This window comes from Eubalaena glacialis, chromosome 15 (genome assembly GCF_028564815.1).
Source record: "Eubalaena glacialis isolate mEubGla1 chromosome 15, mEubGla1.1.hap2.+ XY, whole genome shotgun sequence".
Classification (NCBI taxonomy): Eukaryota; Metazoa; Chordata; class Mammalia; order Artiodactyla; family Balaenidae; genus Eubalaena; species Eubalaena glacialis.
The window spans coordinates 13,891,001-13,914,768 of record NC_083730.1 but is presented as its reverse complement, the minus strand read 5'-3'; the positions used below and the strand labels follow the sequence as shown (position 1 = coordinate 13,914,768).

At 41.2% G+C, this 23,768-nt stretch overlaps 1 protein-coding gene across 1 annotated transcript in view; it reads left to right on the top strand.

The window, feature by feature from the left end:
* The first annotated feature begins 559 nt into the window (after positions 1–559).
* Positions 560–23,768, top strand: part of PHLPP1 (PH domain and leucine rich repeat protein phosphatase 1) — a 212,107-nt gene continuing 188,898 nt past the window's right edge. The window contains exon 1 of the mRNA XM_061169910.1: positions 560–2,316. Within this exon, the coding sequence (XP_061025893.1) occupies positions 801–2,316 (1,516 nt within the window). The 5' untranslated portion in view covers positions 560–800. The remainder of the gene's footprint in view (positions 2,317–23,768) is intronic.

Below are 23,768 nucleotides of genomic sequence, written 5' to 3'. Positions count from 1 at the left end.
GGGGAGCGGGAGCGGGCGGGCTAAGTACAAGTTTATGAACAAGAACATTCCCGGGCACGGAGTTCAACAGCAGAGGGCAGAATACCCACTGTCCGGGGCACACGGCTGGCTGCAAGGAGGGGCATAGTTTAAGGATCTCTGGGGCTTGTAGTTCACCACGTTTCCTTCGGACATGCTCGTCCGCGCACTGGAACTACAACTCCCAAGGTGCACCGCGCGCATCTGTCGTCTCTGCCTCTCCATCTCTGAGGCTCGCGCCGGAACCTCCCGGGAAACTGCCCCCCCCAGCCCCGCCCTCGTACGCCGTCCCGTTTGTTTACCCTGAAGCCCCGCCTCACCGGCGCCCTCCTGCTCTCCCCTCTTCTGCCTGGAATGCCGTCATGCAGGTGATGCATATTCATGAGGCCCGCCGAGGAGCTCCCGCCCTGCCCGCCTCCCGCCTTCCCGCTGCCGGCGCCTGATTAATATTCAATGAGCCCAGCTTCGCGGCGGGTTCGCCGGGGTGAGGCGGAGGAGGGGGCGGGGCCTGCGCTCCGCGCCCGCGACCCGGGCGGGGAAGGCGTGTGTGTGTGCGGGGGGGCGGTGGCGGCCAAGCGGGCGGGCGCGCGGGATGGAACACCGAGACACCGACGGAATGCTCCGAATTGCCACATAATCCCCTGGAACGGCCGTGCCGAACGCCATTGGCTTCTCGCTTCTCCCTTCTCCCCGCGCCGCCGCCGTCTCCCACCTTCGCCTCCCCGCCTCTCTCTCTGCCCGCTGTCTCCGGAGCTGGGGGGGAAGCGCGAAGCCCCACTGCAATGGAGCCCGCCGCCGCGGCTACGGCACAGCGACTCCCAGAGACCAGCAGGGAGGACCGAGCTCCGGCTCCGGCGGCGGCTGCAGCGGCGGCCGCGGCCGCGGCGGCTCTAGCGGCGGCAGTCGCGGGCGGCCGGAGCCCGGAGCCCGCGCTGACCCCGGCGGCCCCGAGCGGCGGGGCGCGGGAAGAGGCCCCCGGCGAGGCGCAGCTGGGGCCGCTGCCGGGCCGGCCGGGAGGCACGGGTCGCAGGAGGAGGCGCGGCGCCCCGCAGCCCACCGCTGGCGGGGCTGCCCCGGTGCCCGGGGCCGGCGGTGGCGCCAACTCCCTGCTGCTGAGGAGAGGGCGGCTGAAGAGGAATCTGTCCGCGGCCGCCACCGCCGCCGCCTCGTCGTCCTCGTCCTCATCGTCGTCCGCGGCTGCCGCCTCGCACTCCCCCGGCGCCACCGGCCTCTCCGCCTCCTGCTCGGCCTCGGCGTCGCTGTGCACCCGGAGCCTGGACAGGAAGACGCTGCTCCTGAAGCACCGGCAGATGCTGCAGCTGCAGCCGTCGGACCGGGACTGGGTGCGGCACCAGCTCGAGCGGGGCTGCGTGCACGTCTTCGACCGCCACATGGCCTCGACCTACCTGCGCCCGGTGCTCTGCACGCTGGACACCACGGCCGGCGAGGTGGCCGCCCGCCTGCTGCAGGTGGGCTACAAGGGCGGCGGCGTGGTAAAGGTGCTGGGCAAGGGGCACCCCGACGCCGGTCCCCGGCTCCCGCCCGCCGAGCCGCGGGACTCGGGGCCGCCACCCGGGAGGAGCGGACTGGCCGCCGTCGAGGGGCCGCAGCGCGCTCCTCCCGCCGACCTGCCGCTGCCCAGCGCCCCGGACGGGTGGGCGCTCTGCGCCTCCCGCGCCAGCCCCGCGCCCTCAGACTCCAGCCTGGGCGAGCCGGGCGCCCCGCGGCTCCTGGACGGCGCGGCCGCGGGCCCGGCCTCCGACACCGAGAGCTTCAGCCTGAGCCCCAGCGCCGAGAGCGTGTCGGACCGGCTGGACCCCTACAGCAGCGGCGGCGGCTGCTCGTCGTCGTCCGAGGAGCTGGAGGCTGACCCGGCCCCGGCCCGGACCCCGACGGGGGCTCTGGGACAGCCCCGCCTGCCCCGGCTTGGAGCGGGCGCCCGGCCGTCATCCCCGACGGCCTCCCCGCCTCCGCCGCAGCCGAAAGCCCAGAGGGGCGTCGAGGGCCCAGGCGGCGCCGCCCGCGATCGGCCTCGGGAGGAGAAGGCGGCGGCAGCAGCGGCCCTCGGCCGCCCCCCGTCGACCCAGGATGGGAACGGGGCGACCGCGGAGCAGGCGCCTCCACCGCCCACCCTGTACGTGCAGCTCCACGGTGAGACCACCCGGCGCCTGGAGGCGGACGAGAAGCCGTTGCAGATCCAAAATGACTACCTCTTCCACCTGGGCTTTGGGGAGTTGTGGAGGGTGCAGGAGGAAGGCATGGACTCGGAGATCGGCTGCCTCATCCGCTTCTATGCAGGTAAGGAGATCACCTGCACTTTGACGCGTGAGGAATAAGCACTTCCAGGTCCCGAGAAATGTTTGGCCACCCCGAGAGTCAGCGCGGGTCCTCGGGAGTTTCTGTTACTTCTCTACAGCTTTCAAGTACGATCTGTGTGATACTAAATTGAGCAGTTTTAAAATCCGCGAGCTTTTGTCATTCTTGGGGGCTCCGAGGTTGGGAAGCAAGCTGGGAGAGGTGGCAGGGCCACCAGGAAGCACAGGGAGCAGGCACTCCTGAAAGAAGCAGTGGTGTCTTTAACAGTGAAGGTGCTGCCTTCGGACGTCTGTTCACCGGTTTGTTGGGTTTGAGGCAGTTTGGGATTTCAGGTAAACATCACGTGCACGTGATACCTACAGAGGAAAATGACCTTGGGAAACGCGCTGGAGCACCCTCCCTCCGTCTGACTGTCCGCGGCTTGCCGTTCCAGCCCGGGAGCTCGCTCCGCATCAGCTGGCGCTGCTCGTTTGCCCGCTTAGTCCTCGATGGAACCCAGCAGCTGCGGTCCTCTTTAGCGATACTTTCCCTCAGCGCTTTTTGGCTCTATTTCAGTTTCCTCTGTAAGTTTGATTCTTGTGTCAAAAGTGGTTTTGCCTATTTCTTTCTCTCAGTTTCTTACTTCTAGCCTTTATAGCCAGAACTGACCATTGCGATGTGACTTGCAGTAGGGATATATAGGAATCACAATATGACTTGAGGGTGATCTAAAATCTTCCTCTTTTTTTTTTCATTTCTAGATTAAAGGTCTTAAAAGGAGAGTTAAATCTTCCCCAGATTTACTAAAGTACTAAATTATTTCCCCACCTAGGTTGTATGTGGTGGTGGAAAAGTAATCACACTTGTAATTTCATTCATCTGTAGCCATTCTTTCTAACTTAATATGTTTTTGGTCCAACTTGTGTCCCAGTAGCAGTTTAGTCGGTTTGAATGAAGAAATTACCCATTGAGATATGCAGGACTGGTAGCATTCCTGGTGAGATGTTCCTTTACGTTTAATTGAAGTTTTTCTGTAATTCAAGTGGATTTCTGATGGATTTTTGCCTCGTAAAGAAAACCATATCATAATACAATAGCATTTGTAGTATCTGAAGATAATATCCCAACCGGATGACAAGCCTTTAAAAGCTTATGGCCTAGAAAATAGGTGATTTTTTTTTTTTCATGTAGCAGCAACAACTATATTATTTTCTCCTGTGGCTCATGTAATTTGTAAAATACTGTTATTTTACAAAAGCAGTAAATGGTAATCACACTTGGAATGAGAATATTTTCTTAACATGAGAATGATAAATGCCCTTATAACCAACCAGTTACATTGAAGGAAATATATATAAAGCAAGGGATATGTTAAATAAGCAGTATTGAACATATTTCGTATGGAAAGAGCTCTGCATCCCTTCTTTTCCTCATGACTGAATTGTTGATCATGATAAATGTCCATGGGAAGGGTTTTAGGTGTCCTAGTCATGACATTTAAATCTTTGATTCCGCTTGATTGTCTTTTCATGTGTGTCTAAAATGTTCTAAGTGGATGATATATAGGTTTTTTAAAAAAAACTTATCTCAGTATAAAGGTGACAAATTATCTTTCTGGTAAATCGGAAATTTCTGGTGTGCTCATTTTAATCTTTTTTGTTTCGTTCTTTATGAAAAGCAGGAATTGTTGCTTCATTCTGAACTTATTTGCTTTATTTCTATATGCACAATATAAATACATATATACCTCTGTGAATATGCTTGTAAAAGTAACTAATTAAATGAGGAAGCCATACAGAGCATCCAACCTGTTCTTGAATATGAAGCTGGTATGCAGGTGTCCTAGAAGGAAGATGCCTGATTGTTATAAAGATATAACAGTCTTTATAAAGATATTATAAAGATGTTATAAAGATGTCTAATTGCTTATTTTATAGCAAGTTGAGCTTATTTTAAGCCTAAGAACATAGCAAACGTCTGTGTTGATATTCATTTGCCATAGAACAAAATTTACCATATAGTGAGTCCACTTGAACTTTTGCAAGGAAGTTTAGTTACGGATGAACAAAAGGGCCTTGTTATAAGGTGGTCTCACTCATCACGGGAACATTATCAGGACTTCACATGTAGCGCAGGTTTGCACCAAGCTGGAGGAGATTCCTAGAAGTTACCCCTGTGCTGAGGTGGAATGTAGGACACCCAACAGGAAGGTGGCATGTTTTGGTAGTAATTCTTTTCCATAAGAAGAAGAGAATTAACGTTTGTTTTATATGAGATCCTTTGAGGGGGTGTTTTCCACCACATTCGTTTTTATAATGTTACATATAACTTACTCTTAAATTTATTGCTGCGTATCTTTTTGTTTATCTGTGTATGTGGAGTTAAGGATAGACTAGGAAATTGCTTTTGAATATTTTCCTATATTTAAATTGAGCTCGTTATCTGTTGTTTATCTAGTTTATCTGTTTATCAGTTGCTTTTTTTTTGGAGGAGTTCTTGTCCAGTGGAGAACTTTCATTCTCTTGAGGTCACCTTTCAGTTAAATTTTAGTATTTATAACCTGGCCTAAGTTATTCTTAAAAGGCTTTGAAAGCCATTTGTGGTTGCTTTGAATATTTAAATATTTATTCAGGTAAAGTAAAATGGAAGTCTTTAATGAGCTAAAAGGCTTTGGACAAAAGGTACTATCTAATTACAGAGTTGTTGAGAAAAACTTAGTTTGAAAATTGTTGCTCCTCTGAAGCAACCATTCTCCTAGCTAACTTTAAATAAGAAAAAATTTAATTATGGCTCTATCTGAAGTAACTTGTGTGAAGTATTAAGTATATTAGGTACATTAACATTTAATTTTCCTTTAAGATCAGCCATCTTAAATTTTACCTGAGAGTAATTTTAGGTGAAAAAATATTCAAGAATTTAGGTTACTCGACATAGATTACGGACTTAAAAACGTTAATGAGATTATGTTTTGGACTCCCTGGGGGCGTCTGAGTCATTAATCAAGGGCAGTACTAAACTATATTTTTAATATTTTTGACTCTCTTCTCCTGCCTTTTAGCTTTAGTCATCTGGCTGTTTCAGTTTAAATTGTAATAGTGGGAAATGATGTTGACAGAATGGAGAGTACACCCACTGTGGCTCGTGAGTCTTGGACAAGATATTTTTACGTTTGACTTTTTGGGATTGCTCAGGAGAATGGACTCCTTACCCGCTCATATTTCTTCTCTTTTTCTCTTCTGGGATGATCAAACCTTACATGGTTTCCTACATGGAAACCAAGAAGGGGTGGTTCGGCATTAAGCTGTAATATTGACGAGAAGTCTCTTATTACTATAATTACAGCAGTATTGAGTAACGTGGTATGAACATGTGACACCAGTGTGTGCTTAAGCAGTCCTTTTAAGAACAAAGGGTTTAATTTTATTTTTGTTGCTTTTTGTATTTAAATTTTATACTTGTTTTTGATGTAAAGTGAGTGCTGTCTTGTCCTTCATAACTGTGGTTTGATAACGTCTATTAATATGTTGGGTTTATTATCTTCAAAAATCTTAAAGAGCTTTCACATAAATTATCTCATTTGTCCTTTCGGAAACATTATTAGGGAGGAGTCGGTGTCAATCCTCTTTTCAGATAAACTGATGCATAGTTTTGATTCTTGCTTGTGGTTTTTCAGTTCTTGGCAGAGCTGAGAAGAGAGAGCATGCATATTCTGTTTTACAATTCATATTACTTTCCATGAATCGATGTTGAATTTCATTTACACTTGAATTTTTCACTTGGTTAAAAGCATTCCGAAAATATGCTATTTTTGTTGGTAATCAGGTGATATTATCCTCTCGTCCAAAGTGGTATTCCTTGTGAAATGTGGTTGGTTCTATTTTTATCATGCTGCCTTTAACATAAAGAAGCAAGACTGGCAAATAAGTGGACAATACGGAAAGAGTACGAAAGTGTTCTAAATATTCTGGTTGCAAATAGTCGTACATGCATTTAAGTTGGCATGAAATAAAGCTCACCTAATGATTCTTTATTCTCTTACGCACGCCTTATTTGTTAAACTGTAAATCTTCATTGGGTATAGAGCATTAACACTTTATCTGAAAAGTGGATAACTTTTGAGGGTAGCGGTGTGACATTTCAGTTCCTTTAAAACATAGCTTTACTTGTAAAGTATCGAAAATAGCTATCATGAAAGGTTTGCATAAACCTTTCATCTTAAAGTAAACTTATTTGTACTTTAGTGATCAGTAATGCTCTATTGATGTCACCATGCTGTTCATTTTTTATAATTCATATGTTATATAGAGTTAGAGAGTGAGCTACTCTGCCTGATTTTCATAGTTATTCCTTAAATGGTGTGTTTTTTTATGCTCATTGAAATAATTATAGGGAGAGGAGATGAGTGTAAATGAGTTTATGAAGTTTCTGCTTGAAAGTTTTATCTTTTTGTGGCTATAAGATTGTTAAAACAGCCACCTTAAATGACTGGTTATCCCAAGATTCTTATTATTTTTTAAAGAGTAAGGTGTTTTTGTTGTTTTTGATTCTCTTTCTTTATAGAATGCTGAATTTGATTTCTTGGTAACATAACATTCATTGATGTTGTATATGATCCAAGGCTAGTATAATACTTGGCATTTTAGTTTAAACATTTGTTGAATTGAATTTGCGGAATTTTGTTAAGCAGCTGGTGGTGTGTGTCCTGAATCTTCAGCCTTCCTTCCTGTTAGGGTCCCCGGGGTTGTGTTAAACACACATACACACAGAGGCATTTCTCCCATGGCAGGAGGTTTTAGGTGTGCCACACACTGTTAATATCTTCTATTTCACGTGAGTGGAGCTCTATGTGGATTTTGAGAGAGTTCTCTCTCAAAGGTTTCTTAGAGTTAACAGGTGTTTTTTCCCCCCCTTTTCAAAGGCATCTCTTACCTAAACTTTAAGATGAATTTAATGAGACATCTGTCAAATGAGGCGTTTTAGATTTAATGATTTTGTTATGTGCCAGGGTTGAACACGGTTCAATCTATCTGGACAGGAGAAGGGTTTAATTGTACTGTGAAAGTCGAGAAAAGCCACTCAATAGAAAAGCTTTTCCTTTAAAGACGCCTGGCATTTTGAAAAAGAGAAAAAGATGTTATCAAAATGTCCAAAATAGTCTGGGAAAGTGAAAGCTTTTTTTAAAAGTCCCACTTTCTAAAACCCACTCCACCCCTTGATCGCAGGCATCTGGTACAACACTGGTAATGAGGGGTTTTGAATCTACTACCTTCATGTCCCTCTGCTTCTTGGGCAAACTCTTTAATACTTACCTTTGGTTTTCTAAAGATAGTATAATTAAAACAAAACAAAATCGACCATTTGGATTCTTTAGACATGTTAGGTATTTATAACCTAAGTCTCTGTGACGGGTTGTGTTTGGATTTGTTATGAAACTTTAACTCTAGGCTTTGGAAAATTTTGATAAACTGAAACTCAAGGGTCTGGAAAAAATCGACTTTAATGGTACTTTGATTAAAGAACATTAGGATATTTGGTTAACTATGAAATAGCAGCTCTTTCAAGTTGTGTGATAATTGTACTTTAGAATCAAGAAGAATAACAGTTACTGGGTTGCTGAAGTGTAATTACATGTTGATTTCGAGATGGAATGGTTTTGTTATATATATAATATATATGCCCAGTATTCCTTTTAGTATGTTAAGTGAAACAAAGCATAACCATCGCATAATGCCACATTCATGCTGAAATAATTGTTTCCCTGTTGTATTTTTACATTTGAGATTGCTTTAATAGGTTGTAAAATGTATTTAATGATACAGTGTCTTATTAAGGTACTAGTCCAATGACCTTTGAGTTTGGAACCTAGAAGTGCTCTTGGAAATGGAGTGAAATACTCTATTTGTAGGTTGTACATATTTTGTGAGTTTGTAAATGTCAATACTTTAGCAAAAAACAAAAAAAAATCCAGAATTTTTGACATGTATTTTCTCAAATGAAGCTTGCTAGAAGTAACTTAGTCTCATTTCCAGTTATGTGAAAGCATTCAGTTGAAGACTGAATAAAATTTGAAATAATTTGGTGTTGGACCATTTCAATTAATGAATGAAAAAATCTAATTCGAAATTTGAGATACTTTAAATTGGTTGATTTTGTTTTAGTTTTTTCCCCTGCATTCTTTTCAGGCAGGAAGAGTTTTGAATTTGTTGCTGTCTAGTACTACTGACTCGTACATCTGATGATGAAGAGCAGGTGGAGAGTGAATCTTTTCAGATGTCTGCCTTCGTTAATAATGTGTTAGAATGTTTGGCGCCTTCTTTGCAAATACGAGACGTGTTTTTAAATATAGCAAGAGAAAGTATGAACTGTATTTGTTTTCACTGTCTATTTAATAATTATCTGGATTTCACAATCAGTTCACTCCTGACACACGGTCCAAAGAGCGAAATTTTATGCATAGAACCAGTTTTTGACCTTTTTGTCATGTATGAGAAATATATTCCTAAGGAATTCTCTCTTTGTTCCTATCCATGTATTTTGAGAGCTTTTGGCTATACTTTAGCACTTGAAGGGGTGCTCCATCTTACGGTTTTTGAGTTTGGCTGATGTATCCTGGGGTTAGGTGAAAGTAACTTTGTTATGGTTTGTAATTTAAAGAAATGAGTCTGAGAGTTGGGAAAGTTGGTATGACTTTGGGCATTCATTTTAACTTATCCTGGGCTTTGATTTCCTCATCAGTAAAATGATGAGCTTGGAGTAGAGTATGTCTAAAATCTCTTCCAACTCTTAACATTCTGGGGCTTCATTAGAGAGCCTGTTCTTCAAATTAGAAGGACTAAATGTTGTAGTTGTTTTAAGTTCTGTACAACCTATCCATGGGTTTAAAAACAGCCAAATCCCCAGCTTTTTGTCATGGAGAAAGGAACAGGCTTGGACCTAATACACACAAGTCAGCCTAAGGTTGCCAGCCAAAGAAGAATACCTTTTTGGAGTAGATTAGGACTAATGATGGAATAGATAGTGTTTGATTACCCTCTCCCTGCCAGTTCTACTCTTCAAAGTAGAATTCAGCACACTAGAGATGAATTTAAAGAAATACATCCTTTTAAAAGTTGAAGTAAGATTCTGTTCTTAAGTTGACTTGTAAAGTAAGATACTTTTATAATCCAGTTTATAAACTTTACTGTAGTAATAACTCTGTATTTGAGGGATCCAAATATGGGAAACTTAATGGTTCATTAACTTTAATTCATGGTGAGCTGTGTGTGCCTATCTACTTGTGCCTAGAGTCAGTAGGAGAAAAAGCACATAAAAATTTTGTGTTATTTTTGATTAGATCATAGAGTTTAGGATTCTGTAGAGATCCTAATATCTGTATTTTTATAGATGAGGAAAGCAGGCCCTGTAGAGGTTGAGTGTCTGGTCCAAGATCGGTGATAAACTCAGTCTCAGAATTAGGAATAGCACCCAGGATTTTGATTATCTGTCTAGTGTTCTTTTTTTCCCCACACTGAATTTATATACTTACTATCTTTGGATTCTCCTTTATTTAGTATTCAAAATGAAAGTTTAAAAAATTGAGTGTGCTTCACACATTTGGTGCTTTCTCAATTACTTCAAGGTGTTTCTAGTTTCTTTTCATTCTAATCAGTGCTTATGAGAGGTTACATATCACTTTGACAGATTATGGGCGGGCTTCTAATGGAACAGTTGGATATTTTAATTGCAGAGAGGGAAATTAGATTTCATCAGTGATGTTACCCTTTGGGGGTTTTATGATAGAACTTTAAAGTTGACAGATGGTTGACTGAAAAGAGTTACAGTGCTAGAAAATCAGAAAATCAATGGTTATTTGTCCAGTCCTTTAAAGTTGAAATTGTTAGAAGAATGGAAATGTGGCAAACCACTGAATTTTAAAAAAATATTTGGAAGAAAAATTTAAGAATAGATCTTGAAAAAAAAATCCCATTCAGACATGTGTTCATTAAAAAGATTCAGTATTCATAATATTTTTTTTTTCATTTTTTTTCAAGAAAAACTTATCTTCTCACAATTAAATGCACTTAGCTTATTTAGGTACACATACACAGCCCTACTTTTATGTGATATAAATTGAAACAACTTAGTTCAGTAATCTTTGGGCTTTTGCTGTTTGCTGGTTTTGGAAGTCTTTATCATGAAATCTGCTTTGGATATCTTTGAGAGAGGGAGAGAAATGTCCTGCTCCTGTTAGCAAAAAGTTTGTGAATATTTGTAGGGGTGAGAGAGAGATTCCCTTTTATATTAGGTTCCATTTTAATTTAATCATTTACCTTAAGTAAAAGTTTTATATGGAAATTAATCTCTGGAATCAATTAATTCCTCAAAGATGACTGTTCGGTTTTTACTATGAGGAAGGGAACTTGTAAAGTGCAGAAGTACAAATGGGTAAAAATACATTGCATCTGGCATATGGAATATGTACTCTAGCTGCTGAAGCAGAAAAGAAATTCCTCTTGATGGTCTCTGAGACAGGTAGTATGGCTGGGGGTAGCTGATGTGCAGGTTTATGTAATAAATTGAATCTCTCCTTCTGGAAAGAAGTAAGCATCACTGTAGTTGGAGGAGACGCACTGTCTTCCTTACACACATCCCACACATGCGTACATGATACACTCACACATGCACGCACACATGTTCTCCACTGAGTGCTGAGGTAGGATGTAATGGGAGGTGGTAGCAGGTGGGTGGGGTAAACAGTCTTGGGGGGAAAAGTCTCAATTTCAAAAAAATTATAGTTCTTAATTACGTAGATCATTTTTTTTCACATTTTAATTGGTAACTTATTTCTCCCATGAATGGCCTGTTCATATCCCTTGCCCATTTTTTTGTTTGATATTTGCCTTTTTCCTACTGGCTTATAGATTTGTTTTGGGGGGGTATATCTAGGGAAACTAGCTTTGTTTTGTAAGTCACTATTTTCTTCATCCATTTGCACTTTTATGTCAGTCTTTTCCTCTAGGTATTCAGGGTTCTGTGTCATGCTTAGGAAGGCCTCCCCCTCAAGATTTAAAGAAATTTCCCATATTTTCCTGTGGTATATTATAGTTTTATTTGTATGTTAAAAATTTTAATCTATCTGTTGTTTAAGAAAGATAGGAACGGGGCTTCCCTGGTGGCGCAGTGGTTAAGAATCCGCCTGCCAATGCAGGGGACACGGGTTCCAGCCCTGGCCCAGGAAGATCCCACATGCCGCAGAGCAACTAAGCCCTTGCCACAACTACTGAGCCTGAGCTCTAGAGCCCGCGAGCCACAACTACTGAGCCCACGTGCCACAACTACTGAAGCCTGCACGCCTAAAGCCCGTTCTCCACAACAAGAGAAGCCACCACAATGAGAAGCCCGAGCACCACAACGAAGAGTAGACCCTGCTCGCCGCAACTGGAGAAAGCCCGTGTGCAGCAACGAAGACCCAATGCAGAAATAAATAAATAAATAAATAAATTTATTTAAAAAAAAAGAAAGACAGGAAGTAGGAAAGAACAGATTGTCCCCACACTTTTTATTCGATAATTGAATATTTCTTTAGTGACTTAAACTGTCACTTTTCCTCAGTTTATGCCTTTTTAAAAAAACTGATAGGCATTTATATCATCCTTACTATGTGCGAGGCACTGTTTTAAGTGCTTTATAAATATTAACTCATTTAATCCTCATAACAACCCTATGAGGCAGGTAATGTTACCACCCCAGGGTTACAGATAGGGAAACTGAGTTACAGAGCAGTTTAGTACCTTGTGTGGATTTGTCAAGCGAGCAAGGCACAGGCAGAGTGCAAGCCCCAGCATTTGCTGTCAGAGTTAACTAGTGCGTAATAGCTTGCTTTGCCGAATGTGGAAAACTTGTCCTTGATAACCTTCTGGGGCCAGTTTGGGCAGATCAGCATGTGGGAAGCATGGACTTCGAAGTACTTGAGGCTGGAACCTGCATTCTGGCTGTGCCCCTGAGCCCAGAGCTCTACCTCCCTGTTTCCTTCTCCGTGGAAATAGGCAGTACCTGTGAGCCACACAGGGTTGCTGAGAAGATCAAATGAGACGAGGGAAAGTGCTTAGGACAGCAGGACTCGGTGTAAACCAGGCCCTGGTCTTAGGATGCAGAGAGCACTGATGGAGGAACTAGGACCTAGATTTGACTGTGGGCTTCTTCTTTACTTGATGGGAAACCTATAATGAACCCTGTAATCTCTTTAAGCCTCATTTATTAGAGAGATTTAAAAAAATCCATCTCAGAGAACTTTGTGAGGTTCAGATTTGATGATATATGTGGAAGTGCTTTGTAAACTGTGAGATGTTATACAAATGTAGTGTGGTGGTGGTATTTTTAGCAATAGTAAATTGCCACAAATGTTAATTAGAGGTAATTAGGGCTCATTAAGGAAGATGGGATATGCTGCTGCTCAGTGACACTGGCAAACTATACACTTTCACTCATTCATTCAATCCAGGAATTACTATGAGTACCTACTATGTCAAAAGTACTTTTGATTCAAAGATGACTAATTTTAATTTTCTAGGATCCCTTGAAATACTTATAGCTCTGAGGGCATGTTTGTGGAAACAAGCGAGCCAACATTTAGAATACAAAAGTGGAAAATTTTCTAATAGAGGCAGTGGGGTCCACAGATGACTGTAGTAGCAGCAAAGGAGAGGCTCCTGACTCCACTGTGTGAATCCCTGGAAGGCCCTTGAGCCATCTTGAAGGACCAGAGGGAGCAGACTCTTGCCATAATTCTGCAATACTGAATTGTTTGAGGAGCAACCATAAATTACCAGTAGTTCAAAGACCAGTCAGACTGAGTTTAGGATTAGTAATTCCACCTTAATCCTTTAAGATTTACCAACCCTTTCTATCTAGGCCTTTTTATCCATTTGAATCATTGGGGCTTCATTTGGTATCATACTTTGTGAGGATCTAAGTTCTGGGTTAAGCAAATATTAATTTTGCTTTCTTGAAAAGAAAATGCAAATGTGCACATGCTCAAGGTTGCCCTGAAGCCTGGCAGGGGGCCTACAGTACACTTGAAGGATGTTCTCTTATTTCTTTTTGTGAAGCCCGTGAGGGTTTTGCTTTCCTCGGATTTATAATGTTTATGGGAAAGGCCGTGTTCATCTTCTGGAGGCAGATACTTTCTTTTACTTTAATGTCATGTAGACCAACCACATTAATGTAAAATTTGGAAGATGAGGAATTGGTCATAACCTGAGGGTATTCTTAATTTTTAAAAAATAAAATTCCATTTTTTTGGTATAAATTTATTTATTTTATTTATTTTTGGCTGCACTGGGTCTTCGTTGTTGCACGTGGGCTTTCTCTAGTTGCAAGGAGCGGGGGCTACTCTTCATTGCGGTGCGCGGGCTTCTCATTGCGGTGGCTTCTCTTGTTGCGGAGCACGGGCTCTAGGCTCGCAGGCTTCAGTGGTTGTGGCTCGCAGGCTTCAGTGGTTGTGGCTCGCAGGCTCAGTAGTTGTGGCTCGTGTGCTCTAGAGCGCAGGCTCAGTAGTTGCGGCGCACAGGCTTAGTTGCTCCATGGCATGTGGGATCTTCCTGGACCAGGGCTGGAACCCGTGTCCCCTGCATTGGCAGGCGGATTCTTAACCACTACACCACCAGGGAAGCCCCGAGGGTATTATTTTTAACTTTGCCCATCTACTGTCTGGATCTTCATTGGTGAAGGAATTTTTTTTAAAAACCTCTTGTGTGGACTGGGAGGAAACACAACTCTTAAGTGTTCATATAAGCAAAAATAACTATTTTATCCATGGCTGTAAAATCTGTACTACACTACTATGGTAAGTTAAGTCTTTACTAATGGCCTGTTACAAATTTCTTTTGTTTTAGGTGGAAGGTAAATGTCTCTGTGAAATATTGTCTCATGTAGTAATGTGAATGACAACACTGGAAAAGATCTTTATTTTGCTTTTTATGTTAGTTTTAAAAGTATGATAAACACCCTGTTTTTAAAAGAAGTTATGCAGATCCTGTCTGACTAAAATAAGTCATACTTCTAATTCCAATGAAAATACTTCTAATTCAGACTAATCAACATTCAGGTTAATTACCTGCCATTGTGTATTTTCCACTGTCATTTGCACCTTTCTGCCCTCTGTGACAAATTTTTACAGAGACCTCAGTTAACTCATTAGAGCAGTATCAACACCCGACAAGCTGATTTTCATGGGGGATATTAACAGAAATGTTAGCATCAATGTAACCATAAGGAGAATAGTTATTACCCCTTGTGATTATAAAGTAGATGCTAAAAATCCCTTGTAACTAAGTCGTAATAGAGACTTGGTGTTTTTAACCAAAATCTGAGTAGTATTGTCTCATTGATAAATACACAATGACAAAAATTCTATAAACAAGTGTCTTGGAACTGCTAAAGATAATGTCATTGTGAAGATACCACACAAAAGTCCATTTCTGAGAATAGGGATCATCTTGTAGTCAGTACATTTGGAATGCTTGTTTTATATCTTGAATTGGCTTGCAGCTGCTAATAGAGAATTGGGAGCCATCATTGCTTCCTGCTTCTATAGATGTTCATAAGATCTCCCACCCCACCCCCAACCAAACAAAACGGTTGATAGCCTCTTGGTTCTAAGAAACTGATAGATTAACGCAAGTGGTATTAACCTCTAGATAATACTGATGGATAAAGGGAAGTGGTGGTGTTCACTTATCTTGAAGTTACTATCATAAGCACAACTATATATACCCCCTTGCCCGGTATCTTCTTTATCTTTTAGAAACATTTGTAATACTGGAGTAGACTAAACCAGAGTTGTCGGTAGATAGTTACTACTTCAGAACCTGGTGAATGTGATAATTGAAGTATTACCTGCTAGGGAATAGCTTTGCCAAGCTTCACAGGTGAAAAATGGGTGACAACGTCATGGATATCTCAGGGAGAGCATAGAATCAAAGCACTGGAAAGGACCAGGGGCATCTAGTCCAGTTTCTTGCCTAGCGTAGTAATCTGTGCTTATCCAATCCTGATTGATGGTCATCTGGCTTCTGCTTGTTGACTGCTTGCTAGATACATTATTCCAGGACAACACTGAGTAGAGATCTTGCTCCTTGAAATGTGATCTGTGGACCAGCATCGTCAGCGTCTCTTGGGAGTGTGTGAGAAGTGCAGACTCTCAGGCCTCACTTCAGACTTACTGAATAATTGGCATTTTAACAAGATCCCTAGGTGATTCGTTTGCACAGTACAGTTTAAGGAGTGCCAGTGTTGGATGAATCGGGAGTGGGAGAAATTAGAATTGGAGGAGGGGAACCATTAGGAGCTTGCCTGGTTCAGTGAGATACTGAGGGCTAGAACTAGAGGAGTGGAGAGAGAAAAGGAGACAGATGTAGATGTTATCCTGGGACTCAGTAGCTAATATAGAAGCTCAAAGATGACAAGTTTGCACTTTGAGTGATGGGAGAATTGTGGGTCAGTTCATGAAAGTAGGAAGCAAGAGGTTGTGTGTGGGTATCGCTAATTAATTCGGTCAAGCTGGAGGACCAGGCACTCTAGTTAGGAGTTGGTGATGTGAGAATGAATGATGTGTCTCCTGCTCTTTTTACAAATATTTTGCAATTGAGGATGGATTTTGCTGAGGATGAGTTTGAAATGGTAATACACTTTAAGCTGACAGTAATCATTTGTTTAGCTGGTAAATGGACCTGACTCACCACCCAGCTTCCAGATCTCATTGGACCCTTTTGCCTTCTACTGTTTATCAAATAAACAATTACAATAAAACTTGAAATGCCTTAATGAAGGCATTTACAGAGTGCCAAGGGAACCCAGAAGTCTGACAAACCAGTTCTCCCTGGAATGCTCTGGAAAGGCTTCCTGAGAAGGACTCCCTGTGTGAATGGGGGACTAGCACTGCATGGAAAGGGCATGGCAGGAACTAAAGCATGAACGAAAGGGCAGGATGTGCGTAGGAAATGGGGGGGAACTGCAGTGGTGAGGTGTTAGGTGATGAGATTAAAAGTGGTAGGAGATGAGGCTAAAAAGGAGGTTGGGGCCAGTTGATGAAAGGCCTCACATGCTAAGGACTTGATTTGATAAGCAGTGGGAGCTACTGAGCATTTTAAAGTGGGGAGTGACATGATTAGATTTGTATTATGGGGCATTAACTGGCAGACAGCTGGAGGATGGACTGGAGAGAGACTAGAAACTTGGAGACCGCCTTAGTGGGGCATTTAGTAAACATTTAAAGCGCTCTGTTAGGAGCTGCAGATCCAAAGAAAGAATGGCCTTGCCTCAAGGAGTTCAGCCTAGTAGGAGAGAAAGAAATCATTGCAATATAGAGTCCCCTCCTTTGAGGTTTGTACAGTGTGGTTGTTTACCAAGTAGGGAGTTAATCAACTCTGCTGCAGGTGGGGTAGGTGGGAGATGGTTTAGAATATTAGAAAGAGCAGACCCAGCAGTAGGAGTGGATGGGATGGGCTTTTCTGGCAGGGGGACCAAGGGGCTACCTGGGGGCTAGATGGGGGAGATCTAGACTAGGTCAGCGCAGATGAAGAACTGCAGATGTGGGAATTGTTCAGAATGTAGATTCTTGGATCTTATCGAATGATTACATGCTGGGGGAGAAAGAGTACTTCAGGATTTATTATTCATTCCTGAAGTAATTTGAGTATGTCTTCCACATCAGGAAGTGTGTCACTGTAATCCTTGCCAGGGATATAGTGTGAACAAGAGCGACAGGGTTTTGTGTGTTAGGATGACTTGGAGGTTTCTAGTTTGGTTGACTCTAATCCCATCAACCAACATGCAGAATGTAGGAGCAGGAATTGGCTTTAGGGTGAGGGGGAGAGATGGTGAATTAGATTTTGGATGTGTTAAATTTAAGGTGCCTGAAAGACATTCAGGTATGTCTGAAGAACTCAGGGATTATCTATGTTTAGATAGTTGTTAAAGTCTTCGGATCGAATGAAATTGCTAGATTAAATGGGTTGAGTGAGGAGAGGGCTGAGGAAGCAACTCTGAGGACTGCCTGTATTTAAAAAGTGGTGGTAGTAGATTATGTTGAGTGAAAGAATTCAGGTATAAAAGAGAGACACTATATGACATTTATATGAAGGTCAGTTAACAGGCAAAACTAATTTTTGGTGACAGATCATAATAGTTGTTACCTTTCAGGGGGGTTATCGATGGGAAAGGCTTGAGCCATCTGCTGTTGATAATGTTCTTTGCATTTTTCTGGGTTTTGTTTTCCTGGGTATATGCATACACAAAAACTTATTGACTGTACCCTTATGGTTTATGTGCTTTACTAGATGTAAGTTATACCTCAGTAGAAAGAAGGGATGTGGTCCTGAAGGAAGAAACTTGAACATTGTTTTTTGTATCCTGAAGGGAAAGAGAGAGGGGAGAGGTTAAGGGTGATGGACGAATGGATGGGGGAAAGTAAACAAGGGAAAGTCCTGGAAGAAATAAGATGGGAGGAATCAGGAACACCCAGTGGAGTTAACCGTGGGCAGGAAGAGGGCCACCTGTTTCTCTGAGACTGTTAGGAAGGATGAGTAAAGATAAAGATTCATTTAACTGACATTCAGGAAGTTGGGCCTCGGTTTTGTTAGTGAGAAGGTAAGGAGAAGCCAAGTCTCAATATTTACTGTAATATGCTTTTTCTTGAGTGAATCAATCAGCTAATCATAGTTTATACCCTCTTTGGGGAATTTATGGCTGTGATTTCAGTCTACACTGAATTTTCTGTAGGGTGATCCTCTCTTAACTATGGTAACGCATCTGCATCTTACTGCATGGGAAGGGGAGGGGGGATGGTAAACAAGAACTGGAGGAAATGATTGCCAAACTCAGGTTTACAGGTTTGGCTGTGCTTGGCAGTGGGCAGGTTTGTTTTGATGGCACAGTTTGGGTTCCCTCCTCCCAATCTCTAAGTGTGTCTTTGGGGCAGGGGTTGGGGAGTGGGGTTGGGATGTGTAGGTGTGGAGACATGATGGTCAAAAACCTTCAGAAAAGTTGCAACTTTGACAAAGCTGGGATCATACCTTCTATTATGTCCTGTTTCCTTTCTGTTTAAAAATCACTTACGGAGTAATAAAACTCCTGAGATAGTTTTATTTTTTTTCTCATGGCCTACTACTGATACTTGCAGACATAAAACCTGGTTCTAAAGAATGTGCTTTCCATTCCTAGACTGTCAAATTGACTTGTGGCTTGAATCTGTTTATAAAGTGAGCATGAAGACATGATAAATTATAAGTTTAGATAGATATAAATCAGATTGTATAGGGGGCAATTATTCTTAAATAAGAAATACTGTTAAGAAACCATGTTAAACCTATCATTTTTCCTCTTGTTAGTTGTAATAAGTGTTGAATTTCTGTTTTGTGCTTAGTATGGGGCTAGATGCTGAGATTTCAAATTGTGGTTATTGAAACAAATGAAAAACACAGTTAGGTTGTTCTGAAGAATATAATTGCCCCAATATTTACTGAAGTATCTAGATCATCTGGTTATGTTATATTCCAGTTGCAAAGTTGGTTTCTGTAAATTTTTAATAAAGATGTTTTGGGGAATAAGATAAAAGTCTTGAGAAAGAAACATAATTTTTAACTCTTCATGTCAAATGTGGTGAATTGCCAAACAGCAAACTCCCTGAGGTAGGGAGCCCAGCATGTTTAAAGACCTAGAGGAGGGGCTCCTGTGAGTAAGTATAGTGTAGGGAGTGAGAGTGTCACGAGGGAGGGCTGGAGAAATAGTCAGGGTCAGATCGTGGGTGTGTGTGGTCTGGAGGCAAGTTCTGCCAAGTTCAGAGTGCTTTGGTCGTCATAGTTCCTCCCCAACCCCCCTCCCCCTTAAATACAAGACAGGTAGATATGCACTCTTGGTTGTGTCTGGCTGTAAGGGCCTTATAGGCCACAGTTAGTGTTTTGGAATGGATTTTAAGAATAATAGGAACCATTCCATTGAGTTATCAAACATCATTTAGATTTCTCTCTTTCAAGGACAGGTGCCATGACTTATCATTTTATAACTTCCTTTCATCTTATCAGTAAGAAGGATAAAGGCAGGGTAAAAGTAACCCTGTCTTTTTTATATTTGCTAAGCCTTCTATTCTGGACACCTAAACAGCCACTTCTCTGTTCTTCCTGTGTACACTCCCCACATGTGCTTTCTTCATCTTTCTAACTTTCCCTGGCCACCCAGGGCTACACAGTCTCTGCACTGGGAACCCAAGATGCTCCCAAATCACATGGGGCCATGGTCTGATAACAAAGGCATAGCCGTTTTTTTTTTTTTTTTTTAACTCGTCTCACATTAATTTTTACAGAAAGCTTTATTTTACCCTCTTTTTGTTCCACCCGACCCACTCGTTTTCCCTTTCTTAGAAAAGAAAAATTAGTATCTCTCAGTGAGTGAGTATATAAACATTCCCTGTTGTACACTCTAACTTCCCCCAACTCATCCCAGCAGTTAAGCTGTGCTAAACATCAGGCATGTTTGATTGGGGAAATTAAAAAACACCAATTCAGTGTGTTCTCTTGGCTCTTTAGCAACCGACTTTCATTTTAATGAAAATGGGATACAGTGTTACAATTTTTATATCCTGTTAGGGATACATTCAGTGAGATTATACCTGCTTAGGATTTCTTTTTCATACACTTTTTATCCATAAACAAGAGAGGTCCCGGGGTCATTTGTGCACAAAGTCAATTATTTTTCAATTAAGGGCAGGTTAATTAGTTTCTCTATAGTTATTATTGAAGCTATTATTCTGTGTTCTCCCTTTTCCCTCTCTTGGTCATCATCTTTTGAATCATTTTCCTACTTTTTTATGAGATCAAGTGATAGTACGTACACAGGAAAGAGGTAAAAACAGTTCTTTGTTTTAGGATTTTGTTGTCATTATAGAAAGTGTAAAAAAAATTTGAAAAGTAGGCAAAATAGTGTCATGACCTCCTGCCTACTCATTGCTCAGCATCAACAATCAGTCACCTACTCATGGCCATTCTTGTTTTACCTGGAGCCCCTTCTTCTGCCTAGATTACTTTGTAGCAAATACTAGGCATCATACCTTTTCATCTGTTCATTTCACTAAACTTAAGTATCTCTAAAACATAAGCACTCTTTAAAAACAATCATGATACCGTGATTTTGTTTTAAAAAAAATTAACGCTAATTCCCATTTTTCAACGGTGTTCAAATTTCCAGTTGTCTTAAATTTTTGTTTAAATTATGATCCAAATATGGTTGATACCTTTGTGATTTTTTTTTTTTTTTTTTGTCTTTTCAATGTCTTTTCATTTTAGGTTTCCCATCTCTCCCACCCTCCTCACCCCCCTTTCCCTTGCAATTTACTTGTTGAAAAAACCAGGTTATTTGTTCTGTAGTGTTTCACATTGTATGGATTTTTGTGAGTACATTCCTGTGGTGTTAACAGGAGTATGTTGAGGATTTGGATATATACTTTTGGGGTTTTTTTTCCTTTTGAGTTTTGCTTAACATTTATGATCTTGATCAGGTGAGTTAAGTTGGATCATCTTTTGGAGGACTTAGAATAGAGGTCCACAACTAATGCCATGTGTCACGTGTGGCTCACATGTGACCTGTTATGTTTGGTGACATGGTTTGAAATTTTTTCAAATTAATTGCCATCAGTTCAATATTTTAAAGTTTCCCATAAAAATCTAGATTTTTGTTTTTCTTCTTCTTCTTTTTCTAAATCAGAAGATCTAGATCTTTTATATAGATCTTTTAAATCAGAAGTCCTGGGCTTCTGCAGCGATGCCCACAGGTGTAGTGATGAGCGGTGGCAGCTCCCTCCCTGTCCTCTCCCAGGTACCCTGAGCGCTTCACTCATGTAGGTTTCCTGAAAGGGCTGGTAGGGTTTGTGAACCCTGACTTAGAGCAACAGGAATTACTTTTATCTGCATGGTCTCGCTTAAATTTTATTCATGATATTGATAGTTTACTTTTAATCTCTTGCTACATGTTTTACTCTAAGCTGGTGTTTGGGCTATTTTACTGACAATCCATGTTTATTCAGATAAAGGTCGGAGCACCAGCTGATGTTCCCATTGTACTTTGTCTATCAGAAGACTCGTTCAGTGCATCGTATTCTCATGCCCTGTGGAAATCGGTGTTTATAGTTTTAGAACCTAACAGAATGCTTGGCACATAGTAGGTACTCAATAAATTCTTGTCGAATGAGTGAAGGAAGAAAGAACCAGTAAACAAACTACCAGATAAAACAGAAAAAAAAAAGGAAATCATGTAATACATATCCGAGTTTGAGTTTCAGTGGTATTTATACCTCTGCTTCTTTCATTAGTATGTATTATCAGAAAGTGGCTGTAATTATGGTGTGTTATACTACGCAATACAATTTAGAAATAACTTCTATATAGATAATAAGAGGTAAGTTGGGGATAGATTTCCTAACAAGAGATTTCAATTTATTTGTGCTTCGGAGAAGAGACTAGCTGGGCTTTCCTATTTTGCCATAAGAATTTGGAATTTAATTTCTCCTTTGGTTTGTATCCTGTGTTAACAAGGACTTGTAGCAAGTATGCAAAAGGAAAGGAGTTCAGCATGGACAGCGCACACAGACTTGAGGATCCTTTAGGAGGTGTATCTGGCATAATTTGGTAAGGTTTTTAAACCTGGCATTTGAATAATAATTTAAAAAATACTGTGGTGTTTTATGGTTTAATAATCTTATTTAAGTTTTACATCCTTTAAAAATTATATTTGAGGTTTTTGTCTCTTTCTTGGTCTGTGGTAAGCCTGCCTGAACTTTTCCTTGCTTACTGACAGACACCTTTTATAAAAAGTGTGGGTGAGGTCAAGTTCTGTACACTTCGACTCCAGGAGGATACTTAATTTATCAGGAGTAAAAGAACAGGAAAAATTAATACATGTTACCCAGTAGCATGCTCTAGCACAGTCTAAATTCTTAGTACCTGGTGGTAATGTGTGAAAATGTAGTTTGGATGACCCCAAGCCATCAATAAACTGACCTTTCATTAAGAAATCTAGCTCATTTTGCTCATCTTTAATTGTGAACTGAAAGGAACAACTAACACTATTAAAAGTAAGGAGTTTCAGTTTTAAAGAGTCCTTCAGTGGTACTTGTGGGTGGTGAAAAGTGATAAACTCTTATTGAAAGTGTGTGGTATCGTCACATAGTGAGGTTGAGTATTACAGGGAAGTGCTGTAATACTGAAAGAAATTAGGTTTTTTCCTGTTAGATGATTTTAGTAAGAACAAACAACAACAATAAAATCGCCATCCTGTACGTACAGAGGCTTTACGTTTTTCAAAGCACTTTCAATATTGAAATGGTAATCACTGGATCAAATCTCTGAGACTTTCCTGATTAAAAGAAAAATTCTTAATGTTACTGTTGTCCCTTTAACTCCTGTTTTTTTTTTTTTTTTTAATTAGTTACTGTTAGTAAATGTTAGCCAATGTTTCTTTTTTACATAAAGAAGAATCTTTACAATTTGGAGGAAAACTATGGTTGAAATTGAGGATTTGAAACTGAAATCATATACTAATTTCAAATGAATTGAGTCAGAGACAGACTGTGTCAGAGGTGTTAAATCGAGAGAGCTGACCACCGGATTTATTCCCAGGCCTCGGGGGAGACTATGTGCATGTCTAATGGACTGCTCTATGTATCGATAATGGGAGGAACGTAGTTGGAAGAAAAACTAAATTTTTTGTAGTGAGGCCTCAGATGTTAGCACTTTCCTGCTGTTGTTAAATAGTTATGTTTTTTTAAAAATGCAACTTGATTTTCTTCTTCCTTTTCTACATACTGCCTATAACGGCCTTTGAAAATTGTAAGGTGAACATTATTTGAATGATGTGCTTAAATAACAATTAATTTAGTTTAATTTTGCCCAAATAATTTTAGCTTTGCAGTATTTTTTCTTTAAAAAAAAAATTTCTTGTAGCTACTTCAAGCCTGAAGTTGAGAGTAGTATAAAGAACACCTGTGTAACTGTCTCCAGCTTTGTTGAATCTGTTTTGCTTTATTTGCTTCACATGTGATGTTTTAAAGATGTAAACCTGCATACACCTCATGATGTCAGCAACCTGGCACATGCTTTGTGAAATTCATTCCTATATGTCGTACCTTTTAAAAAATTACTTATTATTTAAGAAATTGTTATTTATTATAAGTGGTGGGTTCAGATTTTAAAATATTGTTTGGTGGTACATAGCGATGCAATTTATTTTTGCACATTTTGATCTTAATCTAGCAACCTTGCTGAGATTTTGTTAGTTTTAGTATTTGTATGAATTATTTTGTGTAGTCACCCATATCTCTTGCAAATAGTGGTGGTATTATTTTGGGTCTTGTATGTGTAATTTCTTTTTCTTGTCACACTGGCTAGAACTTCTAATACAGTGCTGAAAGAAAGTGGTGATAGAAAACT